Here is a 24,045-nt window from a genome sequence, read left to right as displayed (position 1 = left end):
CAAGATTACTTTCTTTGAATTTAACAACTAGGAGAAAGGATAGGTTTTTGTCTTGGATCAGTGATTACTGGATTATCTGAGCTCTGTTGATTGAAAAACGAACTGTTTTTGAACTTTTTGGAATATGATTTACAATGAAAAATACTTGGAGTCCCAAACACATGTACATATACAACTATGTAACAGAATAAAAAGTTTTATGGAACAATAGTTGGTCCTGTTAAGTGACACAATACTGATAATTTCTATTCTAATCTTTAAAAGACTGATCACCACTCACCAAGTCAGCGATGTAATCTATAGTTTGATGAACATTGTTCAAAGCAGTAGTATGAAGAAGGGAAATTAAATAAAAAATAAAAATAAATATAACTATTTTTCTGCTTAATTGAAAAACAATTGAACATTGTTTTTTCTTAAATTCAGGTTGAGAAGAAAGATGTTTTAGAGCTGGTCTTGAGTACTAGTGGTTGTGGAAGATACATACAATACTGATGTTGCAATTGAAACACTCCTATGGTTCCCTCTCTCCCCACCTCCTTCTCTCAGAGAGGAAAAAAGAGAAGTGGCAATACATGTGATAAATTAAGTCAGAGAAAAGCCAAATTTTAAAATAATTATTCCTCTACTTGTTAGTTTGGCAAATATTTGAGTGCCTCCTATATATAAAATCTTAAGCTCAGGGCAGAGGATACAGCCATTAAAAACACAAATAAGGCCAGGCGTGGTGACTCACGCCTGTAATCCCAGCACTTTGGGAGGCCAAGGCAGGCAGATCACGAGGTCAGGAGTTTGAGACCAGCCTGGCCAACATCGTGAAACCCCGTCTCTACTAAAAATACAAAAATTAGCTGGGCGTGGTGGTGCGCACCTGTAGTCCCAGCTACTTAGGAAGCTGAGGCAGGAGAATCACTTGAACCCAGGAGGTGGAGGCTGCAGTGAGCCGAGGTCGCCCCACTGCACTCCAGCCTGGGTGACAGTATGAGACTTTGTCTCAAACAAACAAACAAAAAACAAAAATAAGAGATTTATTCTTGTGGTGCTTATATTCCAGTGGAGACATAGATGTCAAATCATTAATTATACAACTAACTTTATAATTATAGTTAGTAGTGTGGAATTAGACCTAGTGCCCTGAGTTGAAAAACATTCAATCTGAGATATGAAAGGTTGAGTATAATTTGTTAGAAGAAAAATAGAAGTGGATGGGTAATGGAGGAAAGGATATTCTTAGAGGGAATAGCCTGTGTTCCTCTGTGAAATGGGAATGATTAAGGTGAGAGAAGAAATTAAAGACCATGTGCCTATTAGCATAGAGGGCTGGAGATAATGTAGCACAAGAAGATGGAAAGCTAGATAGGATTCAGATCATGCAGGGCCTCATAAGCCACTTTAAGTATGTATCTGAAGAGTAAAGGAGAGTAATTGAAGGGTTGAGAAAAAATTATATGAAGACATTTGTGTCTTTAATTTCACTCTAGGGGCATAATGGAATGGAATTCAGTGTTGTAGGAGTACATATAAAGGGATTAGTTAGGAGGCAATTGCATTAGTTCATACAAGAGGTAATTGTGGCTTGGACTAGAGTGGCAGCATCAGAGGGTAAAGGTGGATGACTTATGCAAGACATACTTAGGAGATATAATTTAAAGGACTGATTAGGTATGTGAGATGAAAGAGAAGAAGGGATCAAGGGTAACACCACAGGTTTCTGGATTGAGTTGATATTAGGAGTAATGGAGGAGGGTCAGACTTGAGGAGATACTAATGAATTAAACTGTGGACATACTGAGTTGGGGATCTGGGATCTTACTAAGTACCAGATATTGTGCAAATATAATTATTGTTCCCATTTTACAAATGGGACAGCTATTAAGTGGGCAGAGCCAGGATTTCATTTTATTTTTTAAGAAGGGAGAGATTTGAACATTTTTAAATGTTGTTCAAAAGAATCCAGAAGAGAAAGAGATGTCAAGATACTGGATATAAAAGGGATAATACCTAGTGTAGAGCTAATGAGGATATTGTTTTAGCCTGGGTACAGTGGCTCATGCCTGTAATCCCAGCACTTTGGGAGTCGGAGGTGAGAGGATCACTTGAGGCCAGGAGTTGAAGACTGGTCCGGGCAACATAAACAAGACTCTATTTCTACAAAAAACATAAAAAATGAGCTGGGGCTTGGTGGCATGCATGTGTAGTCCCAGCTACTTGGGAGACTAGGGTGGATTGATTGCTGGAGTCCAGGAGTTTCAGGCTGCAGTGAGCCAAGATTGTGCCACCGCTGTCCAGCCTGGGTAACAGAGTGAGACCCCATTTCAAACAAACAAACAAAAAAATGTTTTCGATTTTGAACAGATTAAAAATATGGTATCTCTTCTATTTTATAGGAAGTGAGAAAGAGTGCATATGTGGGCTTGTTTGTGGATTTGATGTTAAGATAAGGGAAATTTCTCTTAATGGCTTTTGTTTTTTTGGCAAAATGGAAAAAGACTGAGATGTGAGATAGGGAGAATCAGGGAGAATTGAGGTTTAAGGACAGTAAAATTTCAAAATATTCTGTGGAAAGTAGAGTTGATGAGCCAAATAATGATCCAGTGAGTAAATGAGAGTGAGTGAAGAAGACACTGTTCTTAATTTACCGAGTTAAAAATGATGTTTATATTATAACAACACAAGGTAAAAATCTAATTAAATGCTAAATGATATGATACTGCTAATAAACATAGAAAGGCAAAGAAGGGAAGGAGAGTAATGTGGCCTTCAGTCAATGGGAAAGATTTTATGGAGGAAGTAGAACTCAAGTTTGGCCTTGACACACATGTAGGTAAACTTACTTGATAGGAAGAACAACACAAGCCAAGTATGGAGTGGGTGCCTAGTGGTATTCTGTAATGATTTGGTTGATGATAATCCTTGTTTTATGTCAACATTTTAGTGAATATGGAGGTGAGACCATACCAGGACCTGCATTTAATCCAGCAAGTCATCCAGCTTCAGCTCCTACTTCCTCTTCTTCTTCGGCGTTTCGACCTGTAATGCCATCCAGGCAGATTGTAGAAAGGCAGCCTCGGATGCTGGACTTCAGGGTTGAGTACAGAGACAGAAATGTTGATGTGGTACTTGAAGACAGCTGTACTGTTGGTAAGGTTTTTCCTGCCATAAAGCCTTCACAAATAGATAATTAGGTAAACATAGATTTTATACTTTTTAATTTCGTGTTGACTACCAGTGCAAGAAGGGAAAAAAAGCAAGTTGAAACTGGTAACTTCCCAATACTGATTATTGTGCTTTATTTTTTAAATACTGTGTTGAGATTGAGGTAAGTTTGAGAATAATGTTTTTTGTTCCGTGCAAGTAGAATGGTATATGATGCTGTTTTAGGGCTGATGCAAATCAAACATCTAAGAGCTTCAAAAAAATACCCTAATCAAGTACATTGCATATCACACTTTACAACTGAGACTCATTCGTTTTTCATAGGATATATCTTGATGCTTTTTGTGCTGCTATAACAATACCTGAGACTGGGTAATTTATAAGGAACAGAAATTTATTTTCTCACATTTCTGGAGGCTAAGAAGTCTAAGATCAAGGCTTAGAAGGTTTGGTGTCTGGTGAGGGCTGCTCACTGTTTACAATATAGCACCTTAATGCTGCATCCTTCTAAGTGGGGAACATTGTGTTCTCACGTGGCAGAAACCAGAAGGGCGAAAGGGACAGACTCCCTTCATCAAACTCTTTTTATAAAGGCACCTAATCCCATTAACAAGCTCTCATTGCCTAATCATCTTTTAAAGGACCTGCATCTTAATACTACCACATAGACAATACCTGAATTTTAGTAGGGATGCTTTCAAACCATCACACTATGTTTAATAAGAAACCAGACATGAGACATGTTTCCATCACTTTTCTCTCTGCCAGTTGAAAAAATGCTATTTTTCAAAAGGAGGTGAAAGTATATGCCTGCCATTTCTGGACAGACTTTACCAAGTTACTATAGTTTAGCTATGTTGAACTTATATTTGATTCAGATTACCTGATCCATTTTCATTGTAGAACCACATATTAATTTTCTCTTAATGTGGTTTACCTTAAATCTGAATTCTAGATGTTTCTGGAAATTTCTGTTTATTCCTTTTAGGGGAGATTCTTTTCTGATTTTATTTTATTAATTGAGTCTTGGAAAGCGAGGCTGTTTTAAGAGTGTTCATTCCCAAACACTACTCAGATTATGTTATTACTTTTCTTAAAGCCATTCAAAAGCTTTCCATTGATTTTAGGATATAATTCAAACCTTTAACATGGCCTATAAGTCCCTGTTTGATGAAGCCCCTACCTGCGTTTGTAGATTCATCTATTACCACTCTCCTTCTAGTTCACTGTGCCTAAGCCATAATGGACTTATTTCAGTTTGCCAAATAGGTCTGGGCCTTTGTACTTGTTTCTTCTTCTATGTAGATTCTTCTTCTAGATAAACCCCTTCTCCCTGTACCCATTTCCATGCCCCCAAATATTCTCCTGTACGTTGTTTTTTATTTTTACAAAAATTATGGTAGAAAACAATATGAGATTTAGACTGTCAATAAATTTCTAAGTGTACAGCCTAAGATTGTTTACGCACTTTTTCATCTTACAAAGATTGTTTACGCACTTTTTCATCTTACATAACTGAAACTCTATACCCATTGGATAGCAATATTCCATTTTCCCCTCCCTCAAGCTCCTGGCAACTGCCATTCTATCTTCTGTTTCTATAAGTTTGACTATAAATACCTCATAGAAGTGGAATAATGCAGTATTTGCCTACTGTGATGGCTTATTTCACTTAGCATAATGTCCTCAATGTTTATATATGTTGTAGCGTATAGCAGGATTTTCTTTTTAAAAACTGAATAATATTCCATTGTGTGTATATACCACATTTTTTTTTATTCATTAACTTATTATAAATGGATATTTAGGTTGTTTCTACCTTTTGACTATTGTGAATAATGCTGCAATGAACATGAGAATGTGATTTTTTTTTTTTTTGAGACAGGGTCTCAACGCTGTCACCCAGGCTGGAGTGCAGTGGCGTGATCACGGCTCACTGTAGCCTCAAACTCTGGGCTCAAGCAGTCACCCTGCCTTGGCCTCCTGAGTAGCAGGACTATAGGTGCGTGCCACCATGGCTGGCTAATTTTTTTTTCTTTGTAGAGAAGGGGTCTTACTTTCTTTCCCAGGCTGGGCTTGAACTCTTGGGCTCAAGTGATCCTCCTGCCTCAGACTCCCAAAGTGTTGGAATTATAGGCGTGAGTCACTGTGCCCAGCCATGGGAGTGTGAATATTTCATAGAAATCCTGGTTTCAGTTCTATTGGCAGTATGTTCAAAAGTGGGATTGCTGGATTAGATGGTAGTTTAATTTATAATTTTTTGAGGAACCTCCATACTGTTTCCTGTAGCAGCTATACCATTTTACATTCCAACCCCAACTTCGTTAACACTTATTATTTTCTGTTTTTCTTTTCTTTTATTTCTTTTTTTTTTTTTATAGTAGCCATCCTAAAAGATGTGAAGTGATAGCTGATTGTGGGTTTGATTTTTATTTGTCTGATTAGTGATGTTGAGTATCTTTTCATGTACCTGTTGGCCATTTGTATGTCTTGTTTGGAGAAATGTCTGTTCAAGTCATTTGCCCATTTTTTAAATGGGTTATTTGATATTTTATTGTTGAGGTGTAGAAGTTTTTCTATATTTTGTGCTTTAACCCGTTATTAGATATATGGTTTGCACATATTTCCTCTCATTCTGTGGGTTACCTTTTTACTCTGTTGTTTACTTTTCTGTGCAGAAGCTTTTTCATTTGATATAGTCTCACTTGTCTATTTTTTCTTTTATTGCCTCTGCTTTTGGAGTCATTTTCAAAAAACTATTGCCAAGATCAGTGTTATAAAGCATTTCCTCTCTGCTTTCCTCTAGGACTTTTATAGTTTCAAGTCTTTTTTTTTTTGAGACAGGGTCTTGCTCTGTCACCCAGGCTGGAGGACAGTGGCAGAGTCTTTGCTCGTATAGTTTCAAGTCTTATGTTTAAGTCTTTAATTCACACAATGCAGTGAGATGATGTTTGTGTATGTTATGAGGTTCCAAATTCTTTTGTTTGTGGATATCCAGTTTTCCCAGTACCATTTGTTGAAGAAACTATCCTTTCCACATTGTGGGGTCTTGGCACTCTTGTCAAAGATCATTTGACTGTATATTTGCGGGTTTACTTTTGGGATTTCTGTTTTGTTCCATTAGTTGGTGTGTCTGTCTTTATACCACTACCAAACGGATCTAATTACTCTAGCTTTGTAATATGTTTTGGAATTAGGAAGTAGGGGGCCTCCAGCTTTGTTCTTCTTACAATTGTGTTTGGAGTTCCTTGTGATTACTTATGAAATTTAGGATTGTTTCCTTATTTCTGCAAAAAATACCATTGGCCTTTTGATAGGGATTGCATTGAATCTGCAGATCACTTTGGATAATATGGACATTTTAACAGTGTTAAGTTTTTCAGTCCATGACCATGGGACGCTTTTCCAGTGTGTTCTTTAATTTCTTTCAGCAATGTTTTGTAGTTTTTAGTGGACAAGTCTTTTGTCTCTGGATAAGTTTATTCATAAGCATTTTATTCTTTTTGAAGCTATTGTGAATGGGACTGTTTTCTTAATTTCCTTTTTAGATTGTTCAGTGTTAGTATATAGAAATGCAATGGATATTTATGTGCTGATTTTGCATCTTATAACAAGATTGATGAATTTTGTATTTATTAGTTCTAACAGTTTTGTTTTCTTTGGTAGAATCCTTAGTGTTTTCTACATATAATATCATGCTGTCTGTAAACAGAGATAGTTATATTTCTTCCTTTCCAATTTGGATGCCTTTTGTTTTTCTTGCCTAATTGTTCTAGCTAGACTTTCCAGTACTACATTGAATAGAAGTGGTGAGAAGTTATCCTAGCTTGTTCCTGATGTTAGAAGAAAACCTTTTAGTTCTTAACCCTTGAATATGATGTTAGCTGTGGGACTTTCATATATGGCTTTTATTATGTAGAAGTTATTTCCTCTTATTTCTAGTTTGTTCAGTGTTATGAAAATATGTTGAATTTTGTCAAAAGCTTTTTGTTTATTGAGATGATTGACATTTATCCTTCTTGCTTTTAATGTGGTGTATCACATTGATTTTCATGTTGTTGTTGTTGTTGTTGTTGTTGTTGTTTGTGAGATGGAGTCTCGCTCTGTCATCCAGGCTAGAGTGCGATGGTGTGATCTCGGCTCACTGCAACCTCTGCCTCCTGGGTTCAAGTGATTCTCATGCCTTAGCCTCCTCAGTAGCTGTGATTACAGGCATGCAGCTGCTACACCTGGCTAATTTTTGTATTTTTAGTAGAGACGGGATTTTGTCATGTTGGTCAGGCTGTTCTCAAACTCCTGATTTCAAGTGATCCACCCACCTCAGCCTCCCAGAGTGCTGGGATTACAGGTGTGAACCGCTGCACCTGGCCGATTTTTATATGTTGAATAATCCTTTCATCCTAGGGATAAATCTCACTTTGCCCTGGTGTGTGATCCTTTTAATGTGCTGTTGAATTTAATTTCTCTAATAGTTTGTTGAGGATCTTTGCACTTGTATTTATCAGGGATATTGGACTATAGTTTTCTTTTCATCTGATAGCTTCTTTGGCTTTGGTATTGATGTAATGCTGGCCTCATAAAAGCAGTTAGGAGGTATAGCCTCCTTTGGCTTTTTGGAAGAGTGTGAGAAGGGTTGGCAGTAATTGTTTAAATGTTAGGTAACATACCCCAATGTTACCATGTGGTCCTACATGTTTCTTTGTTGGGAGGTTTTTGATTGCTGATTCACTCTCAGTAACAGACTAGTTATGTGTCTGTTCAGATTTTGTGTTTCTTCACGAGTCAGTCTTGATAGGTTGTATGTTTCTAGGAATGTATCAATTTCTTCTATGTTATCTAATTTGTTGGCATAAGATTTTTAATAGTAGTCTCATGATTTTTTATTTAATTTTTCTCTTTTTTCTTACTCTAGATAAAGGTTGATGAATTTGGTTGATCTTAAAAAACAAAAAAACCTCTTAGTATTGTTGACTTTTTTCCTGTTATTTCTTCTGTATATTAAAATATGGTATAAAAAAACATCTGGAAAGGACTTACCATTCTAAGATGCCACGAAGAACACTCATGATTCATGGGAGGAGGTCAAGATATCGACATTAGTAGGAGTTTGGAAGAAGCTGATTTCACCCTTCATGGATGACTTTGAGGGGTTCAAGACTTTAGTGGAGGAAGTAACTGCAGATGTGGTAGAAATAGCAAAAGAATTAGAGGAGGAGCCTGAAGGCATGACTGAATTGCTGCAATCTCATAAAACTTGGATGGAAGAGCAAACAAAGTGGTTTCTTGAGATGTAATCTATTGCCGACAAAGATGCTATGCATAAACATGGTTGAAATGACAAAAAAGGATTTAGAATGTGACATAAACTTAATTGATAAAGCAGTGGCAGGGTTTGAGAGAATTTACTCCAACTGTAAAAGAAGTTCTAGTGTGGGTAAAATACTATCAAACAGCATCACATGTCACAGCAAAACTTTTCATGAAAGGAAGTTAATTGATGCAGCAAGCTGTATTGTGTGTGTGTGGGTGGGGGGGTGGGGTTTGTTTTGTTTTTTTAAGGGATGGTCTTACTCTGTCACTCAGACTGAAGTACAGTGGCACACTCTTACTGCGGCCTTGAACTTCTGGGCACAAGCAAATTTTCTACTGTCTTTGCCAGCCCTGAGATAGCAAGACCAACCCCTCCCCTTCCTCCTTCTCTTCAGTCTGTTCAACACAAAGACAGTGAGGAAGATGATCCACTTTCACTTAATGAATAGTAAATATATTTTCGATTTCTTAATAACATTTTCTTTTCTCTAGTTTATTGTGGGAAATGTATATATAATGCACATAATGTACAAAATATTTGTTAATCAATAGTTTATATTATCAGTAAGGTTTCTGGTCAACAGTAGGCTATTAGTAAGTTTTTGGAGAGTCAAAAGCTATACCTAGATTTTTGACTGTGTGGAAGGGTTGGTACCCTAACCTCCCCACCCCCATTATTCAAGAGGCAATTATATGTAAATATTAAGTTTATACCCTTGGAACCACCACCCCCCTGATCCAGATAGAGAATATTTCTTGCGCCTCAGAAGCCTCTCTCATTGCCCCTGCTAGCTATTTAATCTCCCCTCTGAAACCACTATTTTGACCTTTGTCACCTTGGACTGCATTTGTGTATTTTGACCTTCGTACAATTGAAATCATACATTGTGTACTGTTTAACTTCTTTCACTCAATATTATGTCTTTGAGATTCAGTAATTCATTCATTCGTATTGCTGTGTAGAATTCTATTGTACCATAAATTACCCATTCTACTGGTGATAGATATTTGGGTTCTTTCTAGTGTTATCAAGCTGCTATGAACATTCTTGTGCGTGTTTTTGTCGTAAACATTCTTCTTTTGAGCTTCAAGTGGAGCTGCTGAATCATAGCATAAAGGTATATGTTTGTTTAGAGTTAGCAAGTGTAGCAAAACATTTTTATAAAATTGTTGAACCAATTCACTTCCACCAGTAGAACAGGGTTCCAGTTGCTCCCCATCCTTGCCATCACTTAATCTGGTTAATCTTTTCAATTTTAGCCATATTCCTGATCCTTTCTGAGTTTCTTTTTTTTTTTTCTCCTTAAAATGAATTCAGGTTCTAAAGTTCATTTTGAATTTAGACCTCAAAAAGGCTGGAAATCTTTTTTCTAACTTGGTAGCCATCTGCATTCTTATTTCAGATTCATTGTCCAAACTCATCAGATTTTCTTAGCTGCATTGAGGATACCTCTGGTATAGTTTACTGTATCTGTGTTTTTCATTTTTGTCCAGTTTAAGGTCCCTTTGAAAAAATATTTTTTATAATGTTGACTTAGGAAATATATAATAATGAAATGCAGTTACAAATTCACTATGGCATTTTTGAATTCATATGATTTAAAGTGATTTTTTTTCTCTTAAGTAACAGAGTCTTGCTGTGTTACCCAGGTTGGAATGCAGTGATACGACCACAGCTCACTGTTAAGCTTGAAATCCTAGGCTCAAGTGATCCTCCCACTCACCTCAGCTTCCTGAGTGCTGGGACTCCAGGTGCATGCCATCATGTTCAGCTAATTTTTTTTTCACTTTTTCAAGAATTTTTTTCTGACTTCACTGCATTTAGTCAATAAAGTTTTATGAATTCTATCATATTATCACTGAATCTCTCCTTTATTTTGCATCCCACTTTGTTACAGTTCAAGAATTTCTTTCATGAATTAAAATAATTCCCGATTTCCATATGTTCATTTCTTTCTTCCTTTAGTCCATCTTTTCTATATAGTTGCCCTGTAGTGATTTTTCTGAAACACACATCTCCTCTTGTGCCTTTCAGTGGCTCTGTGTTTCCTGTATTCTGTTTGATAGACCTTTTCTTGCTTTAGCTTTCTAGAAAACTCCTACACAGCTTCCAAGATCCCATGTAAATATTTCCTCTTCTGTGAAACCTTTCCTAACCTTTCTGGACATATAGTTAAGTTGAATCATCCCCTATGATCCCATAAAATTTTGTGTATGCTTTAAACATGGATTTTTAATGCATCTTACCATTTCTTTGTGTTTCAGATTTTCCTTGTGAATGTTAACTTCTCATGCTTAGAGACCAGGTCTTATTCGTCTCTAAATTCTTTATTCTAGCACAGTGTTTGGCAGAGTAGTGCTTGTTGAGGAAACAAATGGCTCAATAAATGAGTGTATGAATATATGTATATATATTAATTCATCCATCATAGGAAATTTTAAAAATGTGCACTCATTAAAGTTTATGTGACCAGCAATAGAATTGTTATAGATATAAATCATTTCAGCGTTACTGGAATTATATAAATAATATTTTTTCTGTAGCTGTATACATATAAATAATACAATGCAAAGAGATGCCCAATCAGGTAATGCACTTTTTCCACATTATTACCAGGAAGATGCAATAAGGTTTGAAAGCGAGCCCAAAGGCAGCTAAGAACTTTGTATCATAGTGACACCTAGTGGTATTTTCACTGGGTTGTTAATGTTTTTAGGGTCCTTACTGCAGTTTTGTTTCAATACCCAAAACCTTCTGAATTCTGTTTTCTTATCTTAAATAAATTTAAGGAATTATTTTAAAGCATTTGTCCTCCTATAAAATGCTGTCTGATGTGAAGTATTGTGATCTCTTTGAGGGTAGGGATTATTGTATATTGTTAGGTCTCTAAGATCTAGCAATGGATTTAACCTAACATGCAGGTATTTGTTTAATAAAGTTTGTTAAATCAGTGCTGTTAACAAACCTAATTTACTGGAGCCTACTAGTCATAGCTTTAATTCTGTTTCTGAGATATAGCAGAAAAATAGATCTGTTATTATTTGAATCATTTATTTTTTCTCTTTTTGATCTTCTTAAAGCTACTTATATTGGATACTATTTTCGTTTTTAAGAAATCAGGTTGAATATGGAAAGATTTAAAATATTTAGCAAGTGCATTTTCAGTCTGAAAAAGTAGTTCAGGTTATTTCAAACCGGTTTTTGCCTGAATCTATAAATTTAGATTCTAATCTCGACTCTGTGACTCTTATTAGCTGTATAGTCTTTGGCAAATGCCTTAATCCCTCCCCACATGCCTCAGCCATGCTTTATGAATACTAGTTAAATGTTCTTCTGTTATTAGTACAGGTGAAAAGAAGGAAAGAGTGACAATTTTGTGTGTCTTGAAAGATGCTATGAACATGAAATGACAATGCAATTGATTATAGTTTGTACTTTTGGGGAAGAAAGACAGCAAATGTTGTGTGTTAGTAGTAGTGTTTAGTCCACCTGCAAACTGATGTCTCTTGCCTCTGTGCCATCAATTGTGTACTCCCCAAATAATTTATTATTGGGTCATTTTGAAACCTGAATAAAGTAGCATCTCAAACTATGGTCTCAATGTGCATAGTTTATTTTTATGCATTAGAAATATTCTTTAATTCAGCTTCAGATTTTTACATTGATGTTTAATAAGTGTATATGTTTATGAGGTACAATATGATGTTTCAATACATATGTATGTTGTAGAATGAGCAAATACATACCAATCATCTCATATACTTACGATTTCTTTGTGGTGAGAACACTTAAAATCCACCCTTTTAGCAATTTTGAGTGATAAATTATTTCTTAGCTGTATTCACCTTACTGTGCATTAGATCACCAGAATATTTTCCTCCTGTCTAGCTGATCAAAGAGATCCTCTGATTGATATTATCCACGGAGCTCACTATATGCCCTTGCCTCTGGTAACTACCATTCTACCCTCTACTTCGTATGTGGATTCAGATATTTAGATTCCATATGTAAGTGAGAGCATGTGATATTTGTCTTTCTGTGCCTGGCTTATTTCACTTAGCAGAATGTTCTCTAGACTCATCCATGTTGTTGCAAATGACAGAATTTTTTTTTTTAAAGGCTGAATAGTATTCCATTGTGTATGTACCACATTTTTGGATCCATTCATCTGTTGACGGGCACATAGATTGTTCTGATCTCTTGGCTGTTGTGAATAATCCTGCAACGAACATGGAAGTGCAGACATCTCTTCAACACATTTTAATTACTTTGGCTATAGACCCAGAAGTGGGATTGCTGGATCTAATGTCACATTTTTAAATGTTGTACTTAAAGTAAAAACAGAGTCTCACTCTGTCGCCTAGGCTAGAATGCAGTGATGCAGTCATGCCCCACTGAAGCCTCAAACTCCTAGACTCAAACAATTGTCCCCAGCTGAGCTTCCTGGAATCCTTTGTCCAGAACCTCAAAATACTCACATATTTATAATTTTTTTGGTAATTGTAGGTGTTATGTTAAAGCATTTTAAATGTAAACTTATGTCTATAAGTAGCAAGATATACAGGAGTTAGCATCTTTCAATTAGTGATATCAGAATAGTACATAGGGAAAACCAATGGGCATTGTCTTGTAGTCTTTGCTATTAAATCATATTAAATCATTTCTTATTCTTGAGTAGCCTTGTCCCAAAGTGCTTTTTTTTTTTTTTTTTTTTCTTTTGAGACGGAGTCTCGCTCTGTCGCCCAGGCTGGAGTGCGGTGGCCAGATCTCAGCTCACTGCAAGCTCCGCCTCCCGGGTTTACGCCATTCTCCTGCCTCAGCCTCCCGAGTAGCTGGGACTACAGGCGCCCGCCACTACGCCCGGCTAGTTTTTTGTATTTTTTTTAGTAGAGACGGGGTTTCACCGTGTTAGCCAGGATGGTCTCGATCTCCTGACCTCGTGATCCGCCCGTCTCGGCCTCCCACAGTGCTGGGATTACAGGCTTGAGCCACCGCGCCCGGCCCGCTTTTGTTTTTTATTTTCAAAATTTTGTTAATTAGATGTTGAATGAGTATTTGCCCTAATGAGATTTATTTATTTTAGGTTCAGGGGTACATGAGCAGGTTTGTTACATAGGTAAATTGTGTGTCACTGGGGTGTGGTGTGCAGATTATTTCATCACCCAGGTAATAAGCATTGTACCTGATAGGTAGTTTTTTTGATCTTCACCCTCCTTCCACTCTCCTCTCTCAAGTAGTCCCCAGTGTCTGTAGTTGTTTTCTTTGTGTCCATGTGTACTCAGTGTTTAGCTCCCACTTGTAAGTGAAAACATGCAATATTTGGTTTTCTGTTCCTGTGGACATGATCTCATTCTTTTTTTATGGCTGTGGTGTATTCCATGGTGTAAATGTACAACGTTTTCTTCATCCAGTCTACCATTGATGAGTATTTAGGTTAATTCCATGTCTTAGCTATTGTGAATAGTGTTGCAATGATCATATAAGTACATGTGTCTTTTATGGTGTGATGATTAATATTCTTTTGCGTATATACCCAATAATGGGATTGTGGGGTAGAATGGTAGTTCTTTCTTAAGTTCTTTGAGAGATTGCCAAACTGCTTTCCACAAAGACTGAACTAATTTACATTCCCACCAACAGTGTATAAGCATTCCCTTTTCTTAGCAGCCTTGCCAGCATCTATTATTTATTTATATATTTATTTTTCAGAATATTGCTTTTACTAAGGACCTTTATGGTATTATACGTTAAAAGACACTGATTAACTTGAGAAAAAAATGTTTCTTGCAGTTGAGCAACATCCACAATTTTTACTATTATATTTTTGCTATTATACTACTTATATGAAAAGATAACCTACATGTAATCTTTTCCCGTATTTCCCTACAACTTGTTCATAATCTCTGCTGTTTCCCAAGGGCTCTACTTCTGTCAATTTTTTTTCATTTAGAAGAGAAATTTCAAAATTACACATAGTTGGCATTTTGTTTGTTTTTTGGAGATGGAGTTTCACTCTTATCACCCAGGCTAGAGTGCAATGGCATGATCTTGGCTCACTGCAACCTCTGCCTCCCAGGTTCAAGCGATTCCCCTGCCTCAGCCTCTTGAGTAGCTGGGATTACAGGCATGAGCCACTGTGCCGGGCCCATTATTTTTTGTTTTTAATAGCCATTCTGACTGGTATAATATGGTATCTCATTGTGGTTTTGATTTGCATTTCTCTGATAATTAGTGATACTGAGCATTTTTTGTATGCTTTTTTGGCCATGTATTTGGCTTCTTTCAAAAAGTATCTGATTGTGTCCTTTGCCCACTTTTTAATGGGGTTGTTTTTTGATCATTAATTTAAGTTTCCTATCGATTCTGGATATTGGACCTTTGTTGGATGCAAATATCTCCTCCCATTCTGTAGGTTGCGGATATTTTCTCCCATTCTGTAGGTTGTGCGATTACTCTGTTGATAGCTTCTTTTGCTGTGCAGAAGCTCTTTGGTTTGATTAGGTCTCATTTGTCAATTTTTGTTTTTGTTGCAATTGCTTTTGGCGTCTTTGTTATGAAATCTTTGCCAGGGCCTGTGTCCAGAATGGTATCTTCTAGGTTGTCTTCTAGAGTTTTTATAGTTTTAGGTTTTACATTTGAGTGTTTAATCCATCTTAAGTTGATTTTTGTATATGCCATAAGGAAGGGGTCCAGTTTCAGTCTTCTGCATATGACTAACCAGTTACCCCAACACCATTTATTGAATAGGGAGCCTTTCCCCATTTGTTTGTTTTTGTCAACTTTGTCGAAGATCAGATGGTTGTAGATATGTGGCAGTATTTCTGGGCTCTCCATTCCATGAGTCTGTGTGTCTGTTTTTATACCAGTAACGTGCTGTTATGGTTACTGCAGCCTTGTAGTATTGTTATGAAGATGGGTAATGTGGTGCCTCCAGCTTTCTGCTTAGGTTCTTTTTCCTTAGAATTATCTTGGCTATTCAGGCTCCTTTTTGGTTTCATATACATTTGAAAATAGTCTTTTCTAACTGTCTGAAGAATGTCCTTGGTAGAAATAGCATTGAATCTGTAAATTGCTTTGGGCAGTATGGCCATTTTCACAATATTCATGCTTCCTATTGATGTGCATGAAATGTTTTTTCATTTCTTTGTATCATATCTGATATCTTCGTTCAGTCTTTTGTAATTCTCATTGTAGAGATCTTTCATCTCCCTAGTTAACTGTATTCCTAGGTATTGCATTTCCTTGTGGCTACTGTAAATGAGATTGTGTTCTTGAATTGACTCTCAGCTTGGACATTGTAGGTATATAGAAATGGTACTGATTTTTGTACATTGATTTTGTATCCTGAAATATTGCTGGAGTTGTTTATCAGAGCTAGTAGCTTTTGGACAGATACTGTGGGGTTTCCTAGGTATACTGTCATATCACTCTCTGCAAACAGAGATCGTTTGACTTCCTCTCTTCCTATTTGGATGCCTTTTTTTTCTTTCTCTTGCCTGATTGCCCTGGCTAGGACTTCCAGTGCTATGTATGTTGAATAAAGTGGTGAGAGAGGGCATCCTTTTCTTGTTCTGGTTTCAAGGGGAATGCTTCTAACTTTTGCTCATTCAGTATGATGTTGGCTGTGGGTTTTTCATAGATGGCTCTTAATATTTTGAAGTATGTTTCTTCAATGCCTAGTTTGTTGAAGGTTTTTTTTTTTTTTGATACAGAGTCTCACTTTGTTGCTCAGGCTGGAGTGCAGTGGAGTGATCTCGGCTCACTACAGCCTCCGCCTCCTGGGTTCAAATGATTCCCGTGCCTTAGCCTCCCAAGTAGCTGGGACTACAGGCATGGGCCCACCATGTCCAGCTAATTTTTGTATTTTTCATAGAGGTGGAGTTTCACCATATTGGCCAGGCTGATCTCAAACTCCTGACCCCAAGTGATCTGCCCACCTCGGCTTCCCCAAGTGCTGGGATTATAGGTGTGAGCCACCACACCTCGTCTGTTGAGGGTTTTCACATGAAGGATGTTGAATTTTATTGAACGCCTTTTCTGTATCTGTTGAGATGATAATTTGGTTTTTGCTTATAGTTCTGTTTATGTGGTAAATCACATTAATTGATTTGTATATATTAAACCAACCTTGCATACCAGGGATAAAGCCCACTTGATCATGAAGGATTAGCTTTTGGATGTGGGGCTGGATTTGGTTTGCTAGTATTTTGTTAAGGATTTTTGCATCCATGTTCATCAGTGATACTGGCCTGATGCTTTCATTTTTTGTTGTGTCTCTGCCAGGTTTTGGTGTCAGGATGATGCTGGCCTCATAAAGTGAGTTAAGGAAGAGTCTCTCTTCCTCAGGTATTTGGAATAGTTTTAGTAGGAATGATACCAGTTCCTCTCTATGCTCTGGTAGAATTCAGCTGTGAGCTTATCTGGTCCTGGGCATTATCTGGTTGGTAGGCTTTTTATTATTCATTCAATTTCACTTTACTGTTGGTCTGTTCAGGGATTAAATTTCTTCCTGGTCCAATCTTGGGAGGTTGTATGTTTCCAGGAATTTATTCATTTCTTCTATGTTTTCTAGTTTGTGCATAGAGGTGTTCATAGTAGTCTCTGATCGTCTCTGAGGGTTTTTGTATTTCTGTGGGTTTGGTGGTAATGTCCCATTTGTCAGTTTTGACGGTGTTTATTTGGAGCTGTCTCTCTGTCTTTCTCTCTCCTGTTTTTTTTTAAGTCTGCTTAGTAGTCTATCAGTCATATTCTTTCAAGGAACTAATTCCTGGACTCAGTGTTTTGTATATTTTTTTATGTCTCAGTTTCCTTCAGCTCAGCTTTGATTTTGATTATTTCTTGTCTTCTAGCTTTGTAATTGATTTCCTCTTGTTTCTCTTGTTCCTGTAAGTGTGATGTGTGATGTTAGATTGTTAATTTGAGGTCTTTCTAACTTTTGGGTGTAGACATTTAATGCTGTAAACTTTTCTCTTAACACTGCAAACTTTTCTCTTAACACTGCTTAAACCGTGTCCCAGAGTTTCTGTTACATTGCGTCTTTGATCTCATTGGTTTCGAAGAATTGCTTTAATTCTGCCTTTATTTTATTATTTACCCCATAGTCATTCAGGATAGGTTGTTTAGTTTCCATTAAATTGTATGCTTTTGAGTGATTTTCTTACTGTCAATTTCTATTTTTATTACACTGTGGTTCAGTAGTGTGATTGCTATTGTTTTGATTTTTTTTTTTAATTTGCTAAGGATTGTTTTATGGCCAATTATGTGATGGAATTTAGAGTATGTGCCATGTACAGATGAGAAGAATATATAGTTTGTTGTTTTTGGGTGTAGAGTTCTGTAGATGTCTATCAGGTTCATTTGGTCTAATGTCAAGTTCAGATCTTGACTATCTTTGTTAGTGATCTAATTCTATCAGTGGGGTGTTGAAGTCTTCTACTATTATTGTGTGGTTATCTTAAGTCTCTTTGTATATCTCTAAGAACTTGCTATATGAATCTGGGTGCTTTTATGTTTGGTGAATATATATTTAGGATAGTTAGGTCTTCTTGTTGAATCGAACCCTTTAGCATTATATAATGCCTTTCTTTATCTTTTTAAAATCTTTTTGGTTTAAAGTGTGTTTTGTCTGAAGTTAGAATAGCAACCCCTGCTTTGTTCTGTTTTCTGTTGACTTGGTAGATTTTTCTCTGTCCCTTTACTTTTAGCCTGTGGGTGTCATTGCACATGTGATGATCCTCTTTTTGGCAGCATACAGTTGGGTCTTGTTTCTGTATCCAACTTGCCACTCTGTGCCTTTTAATTGGGGCTTTTAGCCCATTTACATTCAAAGTTTATATTGATAGCTGTGGATTTGATCCAGTCATCGGGTTGTTACCTGGTTATTATGCAGACTTGATTGTGCAATTGTTTTGTAGTGCTAATGGTCTATGTATTTAAGTGAGTTTTTGTGGTGTCTAGTAATGGTCTTTCCTTTCCATATTTAGCACACCCTTAAGGAGTGTCTATAAGGCAGGCGTCGTGGTGACAAATTCCTAGCATTTGCTCATCTGAAAAGGATCTTATGTCTCCTTCATTTATGAAGCTTAATCTTGCAGGATATGAAGCTTTTGACTGGAATTTGTTTTCCTTAAGAATGCTGAATATAAACCCCCAATCTCTTCTGGCTTGTAGGTTGTCTGCCAAATGGTATGCTGTTAGTCTGATGGGGTTCCCTTTGTACGTTACCTGTCCCTTTTCTCCAACTGTCTTTAACATTTTGTCTTTTATATTGACCTTTAAGAATCTGATGACTATGTGTCTTGGGCATAGTTGTCTTATATAGTATCTCAGAGGCATTCTCTGCATTTCTTAAATTTGAATGTTGGCATGTCTAGTGAGGTTGGGGAAATTTTCACAAATGATATCCTAAAATATGTTTTCTACATTGCTTGCTTTCTCTCCCTCTTTTTCAGGGACACCAATGAGATGTAGATGTGGTCTCTTAATGTAATGCCAAATTTTTTAGAGGTTTTTTTGTTCTTTTTTGAGTCTTTTTAATTTTAGTCCGAGTTGTTTTGGGGAACCAGTGTTTGAGCTTTGGATTTCTTTTCTCCAGTTGGCTAATTCTGATGTTAATACTTGGATTGTGTTCTGAAATTCTTCAAGTGAGTTTCTCAACTCTATCAGATCACTTTAGTTCTTTCTTACAATGGCCATTTCATTTTTCATCTCCCAAATCATTTTATTATGTTCCTTAGAATCCTTTATTGGCTTTCAACTTTCTCCTGAATCTTGATGGTCTTCATTCTTATCCATACTCTGAATTCTGTTTGTGTCATTTTAGTCATTTCAGCCTGGTTAAGACCTATTGCTGGGGAACTAGTGTGGTTGGTTGGAGGTGAGAAGATACTGTGGCTTTTTAAATTGGTAGAGTTCTTACACTGGTTCTTTCTCATCTATATGAGCTGAGCATTCAGTCTTTGAAGTTGCTGTCTTTTGGATGTGTGGGTTTTTTTTTTTTTTTTTTTGCTTGCTTGTTTGTTTTTATCTTCTTTGATGCCCTTGAGGGTTTGATTGTGGTATAAGGTGAGTTTAGTCAACTGACTTTGTTTCCCTTCCTTTGGAGTTGTTGGGAGCCAAGCATGAATCCCTGTGCACGGTAGCCCTGTGCAGGATCCCCGGCTTCCTACCCTTTTGGTTCAGCATCTGTGTCCTTCCTTCGTCCATTCTGAATGCCTTACCTCCAAAGATCTGCTTAGAATGCCCCAGTCTTCCTGATGTCCCAGTCTCTTGGTGGCAGCAGATGTTTGTCCTGGCTGCAGCTAGTTGGCCATCTTCAGCACTTCCCCAGAGTAGTTTTAAAAGTCTTGGATGGGTCCTTTCCAGCTGTAAAAGTCTGAATTGCCTCTTCCCATACAGAATCTTAATTTGATTTTGCTCAAAGCAGTAACTTTCATAGTTATAACAATAAGTATTCGAGGGGGTAATGGCTTATAATATTTAAAAGAAAAAAATGGAGGCAGTAAATGATTTCTAACATTATAAAACATGATAATAGAACAAAGAGAGAAGAAATTCGCTTTTGATAATTGTGCTTGAGAAAAATTCAAATGATGTAATATTATTGCATGTTTTGTTGCTTCTGGCTAACAGGTCAGGGTTTTTTTTGTATCTACTCTGAGATGGGCTAGGTCTCATTTTACTTTTTTTTTTTTTTTGAGATAGAGTTTTGTTCTTGTTGCCCTGGCTGGAGTGCAGTGGCACAATCTCAGCTCACTGCACCATGTGCCTCCTGGGTTCAAGTGATTCTCCTGCCTCAGCCTCCCGAGTAGCTGAGATTACAGGCACCCACCACCACGCCCAGCTAATTTTTTGTATTTTTAGTAGAGACAAGGTTTCACCATATTGGCCAGACTAGTCTCGAACTCTTGACCTCAAATTATCCACCCTCCTCAGCCTTCCAAAGTGCTGGGATTACAGGTGTTAGCCACCGTGCCTGGCCCTGTTTTACTCTTTTTAATGTTGATATTTTAAATTTTACAAAGTGGTAACAGGTAGTATTAATATGAAATGTATTTAGTAGTTTTTTCTTTTTTAAATAATGTGGAATTTGAGGTCCAGAGGTCCATAGAGGGCCTGTAATTTGGCTCAGTAATAGTCGTTTAGTCATGTAATAGGGATATGCTTTTCATCTTAGTGATTGTAAGATTGCAATAATGTGCTACATTCTGATTGGAAATGGTTACTAGAGCTACAGTATCCAGCTTTCACTACATTTTTTTTTTTTTGAGACGGAGTCTCGCTCTGCTGCCCAGGCTGGAGTGCAGTGGCTGGATCTCGGCTCACTGTAAGCTCCGCCTCCCAGGTTCACGCCATTCTCCTGCTGCAGCCTCCCGAGTAGCTGGGACTACAGGCGCCCACCACCTCGCTGGGCTAGTTTTTTGTATTTTTTAGTAGAGACGGGGTTTCACCGTGTTAGCCAGTATGGTCTCGATCTCCTGACCTCGTGATCCACCCGTCTCGGCCTCCCAAAGTGCTGGGATTACAGGCCTGAGCCACCGCGCCTGGCCCACTACATTTTTTTCTCTGAATGGAAATAATTTGACTGTATTAATAGCCACTTGTTTATAGGAGCAGAGTCCCATATCCCCCATGTTTTGTTGCCATCTAGAAATTATGAAGGTTTAATACAATAAATTTAAGTAATAAATTCCTTCCAAATAACTTTGGAAAGTAGTAAATTCTGTAGATAACGTATTTGTTAAAATTTGAGACTGAAGAAAAATAAAAACAACTATTCCAAATGATCTATTTTTCAGGCATTTAAATAAATGGCAGATAGAGTATGTGTGAAGTGTTTTCAGTTTATTGGAGTGTAGCCAACTAAATTGAATGACCTTTTGCTAATTATTTCTCTCCTGGGAAGGCAAATATCCACTTAGAATTATTGCTTACTTAGGTTTGAGGTAGACCTTTTCCTTTTTGTAGCCTTCTTGTCACTATGCACTGGAAAATTCCAGAGAAAGGTTGCTGTTAAAAACATAAAGCAGAGAATTGTACTCAGCAACATTTGCAATATCCATATTAATCTATAAGATAAATTGTTAGATGAAATGATTTATGGTAATAACTTGGTTTGTGTTAACATAGAGCCACATGAATGTGAACCACCCTAGTTTCCAATGTAAAGATAGACATTTTCATGTAAAATTGAATTAATGTGTCCAAAATATGGGGGAATAAGCTCTTGTAAATTACATCTCTGACAGGTTAGTTTATCTGAAACTCTTTAAGAAAACATTGAAATTTTTCTTGGCTGTAATTAACCGTAGAAAATTAACAGAATATCTACTTTTGCCCTTGAAGGAATAACTGATATAGTACCTCTCTTCCTGCTGTACGCACCTGGAAGACTGGACAAAATATGTGAAACAACTGCTTGTAGGCATTGGGCATTAGGCAGCATAGGCCTATGATTCATGAGAAATGGGAAACGAGCAAGGTGAGCCCTGTAGATGCCCCTGATTTCTGCATGGAGAAAATTTCTGTACAGCAGTTCATGAAAAAGGGAATGTAAGCAGAGCCCAACAGTCTTGTAGAGTTAAAGAGCTAGGAGATCCCCTGAGACTGAGACTGGAATGTAGAGGGCTCAGCACTAGGAGAAAGATTGCTATGTAGAGAAACATGCAGGTATCTGAATGATGCTTTCTGCAAATCTTTGGCTGAATAGTAATCTATACACTATTGAGTACGCTGAACAATTCCTCAACCTTATAGATAGGACTGGAATACTACTGAATTCCTTCCCACCAGAGAAAAAAGACTTCGTTGCACACATGGTACAGTTAGTTCTGAGACCCCAGAATAAATATTTTCCATATTAGTAATTAAAACTGAGTAACTTAAAAATATTTCTTAATTAATAACAGTAATGAACTCATTACATATTAACATAAATAATACTCTTAATGAAAAATAATTTTTCAAAACAAAAATAGTAATGAGAAAGTGGTATTGTCTTAGGTACATTGCAAACTCTTCAACATCTGTCCGTGTAAAAACTGGGTTCTTATATCTCCTTCTCCATTTATTCTGTTGCAGTATGTTACTTCTGTTGAAGTATATAAAGAAAATGCCACCAAACAGCTATATAGTAAGGGAGGGATATTTTACTAGCCGTATAATTATGGACCTTCTTAATTGATAGTACACTGAAACTTGGCAAATGGTGGTTTCTTAAAGGTTTATTGCAATGTAAAACCAGAAACCACTTCAGTGAAATTTTAATGTTCTGTTATATTAAAATCCATTGGTCATTTGGGAAATATTGGTTCACTTTGCTATGATATTAACAAAATGTTGATACATTGCATTATGTAATATCAATAATTTACTCTGATGGATTTAACAGTTTAACTGTTGAAAAGGTCAATGAATATGAAGACATAGCAATAAAAACAATGCAAACTGAAGCACACACAGCAAAATTACTGGGAGCTAGGGTCTGGAGAGGGAAGGATGTTGTCTGAACGACTTCTAGGCAAATATAAAATGGTTCAATGTATGTCTGATTAGAGTCCCTAAAATAGAGGAGAGAGTAGAAAGGGGGAAATTTTAATGAAAGAGTAACCCAGTGCTAGCCAAATTTGGTGAGAACTATAAACTCACAAATCTGAGAAGTTTCATAACAACAAGCAGGAGTAACTCAAAGGAAACAGCATCAAGGCACATCATAATCAAATTGTTAAAAATCAGTAGTAGAAAAGTCTTAAAAGCAGCCAGAGCCAGAGAAACAAAGATACATTTTATATTTTATTTTGTTTTATTTTATATTTTATTTATTTATTTTTTGAGACGGAGTCTCACTCTGTCACCCAGGTTGGAGTATAGTGGTGTGATCTCGACTCACTGTAACCTCTACATCCTGAGTTCAAGTGATTCTCCTGCCTCAGCCACCTGAGTAGTTGGGACTACAGATGCATGCCACCATGCCCAGCTAATTTTTTTGTATTTTTAGTAGAGACACGGTTTCAGTATGTTGGCTAGGCTGGTCTTGAATTTCTGACCTTAGGTGATCACTCGCCTCGGTCTCCCAAAGTGCTGGGATTACAGGTATGAGCCAACACATCTGGCCTACATTCTATATTTTAAAAGAGAGATTTAAAAATAATGAATACACAACACTTTGGGAGGCTGAGGCGGGCGGATCACGAGGTCAGGAGGTCAAGACCATCCTGGCTAACAGGGTGAAACCCTGTCTCTACTGAAAATACAAAAAATTAGCCGGGCGTGGTGGCAGGCACATGTAGTCCCAGCTACCCGGGAGGCTGAGGCAGGAGAATGGCGTGACCCGAGGAGGCGGAGCTTGCAGTGAGCTGAGATGGCGCCACTGCATTCTAGCCTGGGCAACAGAACGAGACTCTGTCTCCAAAATAATAATAATAATAATAAATACAGACTTCTTATCAGAAGCAATGCACACCAGGAGACAATGCAGTAATATTTTGTAAGTGTTGAAGAAATAAAATGTTCACCTAGAATGCTATATGAACAAAATAATCTTTAAGAAATGAAGACTAAAGATATTTTTCAGATGAACA

At 37.1% G+C, this 24,045-nt stretch overlaps 1 protein-coding gene across 2 annotated transcripts in view; it reads left to right on the top strand.

Annotated features, from left to right (window-relative positions):
* FAF1 (Fas (TNFRSF6) associated factor 1) overlaps positions 1 to 24,045 on the top strand; it is a 535,277-nt gene that overhangs the window by 179,001 nt on the left and 332,231 nt on the right. For both annotated transcript variants that reach the window (XM_011926246.1, XM_011926245.1), the window contains one exon: positions 2,936 to 3,141. In XM_011926246.1, coding sequence (XP_011781636.1) covers positions 2,936 to 3,141 — 206 coding nt within the window. The remainder of the gene's footprint in view (positions 1 to 2,935; positions 3,142 to 24,045) is intronic.

Source organism: Colobus angolensis, unplaced genomic scaffold (genome assembly GCF_000951035.1).
Source record: "Colobus angolensis palliatus isolate OR3802 unplaced genomic scaffold, Cang.pa_1.0 Scaffold68, whole genome shotgun sequence".
In the NCBI taxonomy this organism is placed as follows: domain Eukaryota; kingdom Metazoa; phylum Chordata; class Mammalia; order Primates; family Cercopithecidae; genus Colobus; species Colobus angolensis.
The sequence above is the reverse complement of the archived record's forward strand: the minus strand, read 5'-3'. Positions and strand labels throughout refer to the sequence as shown.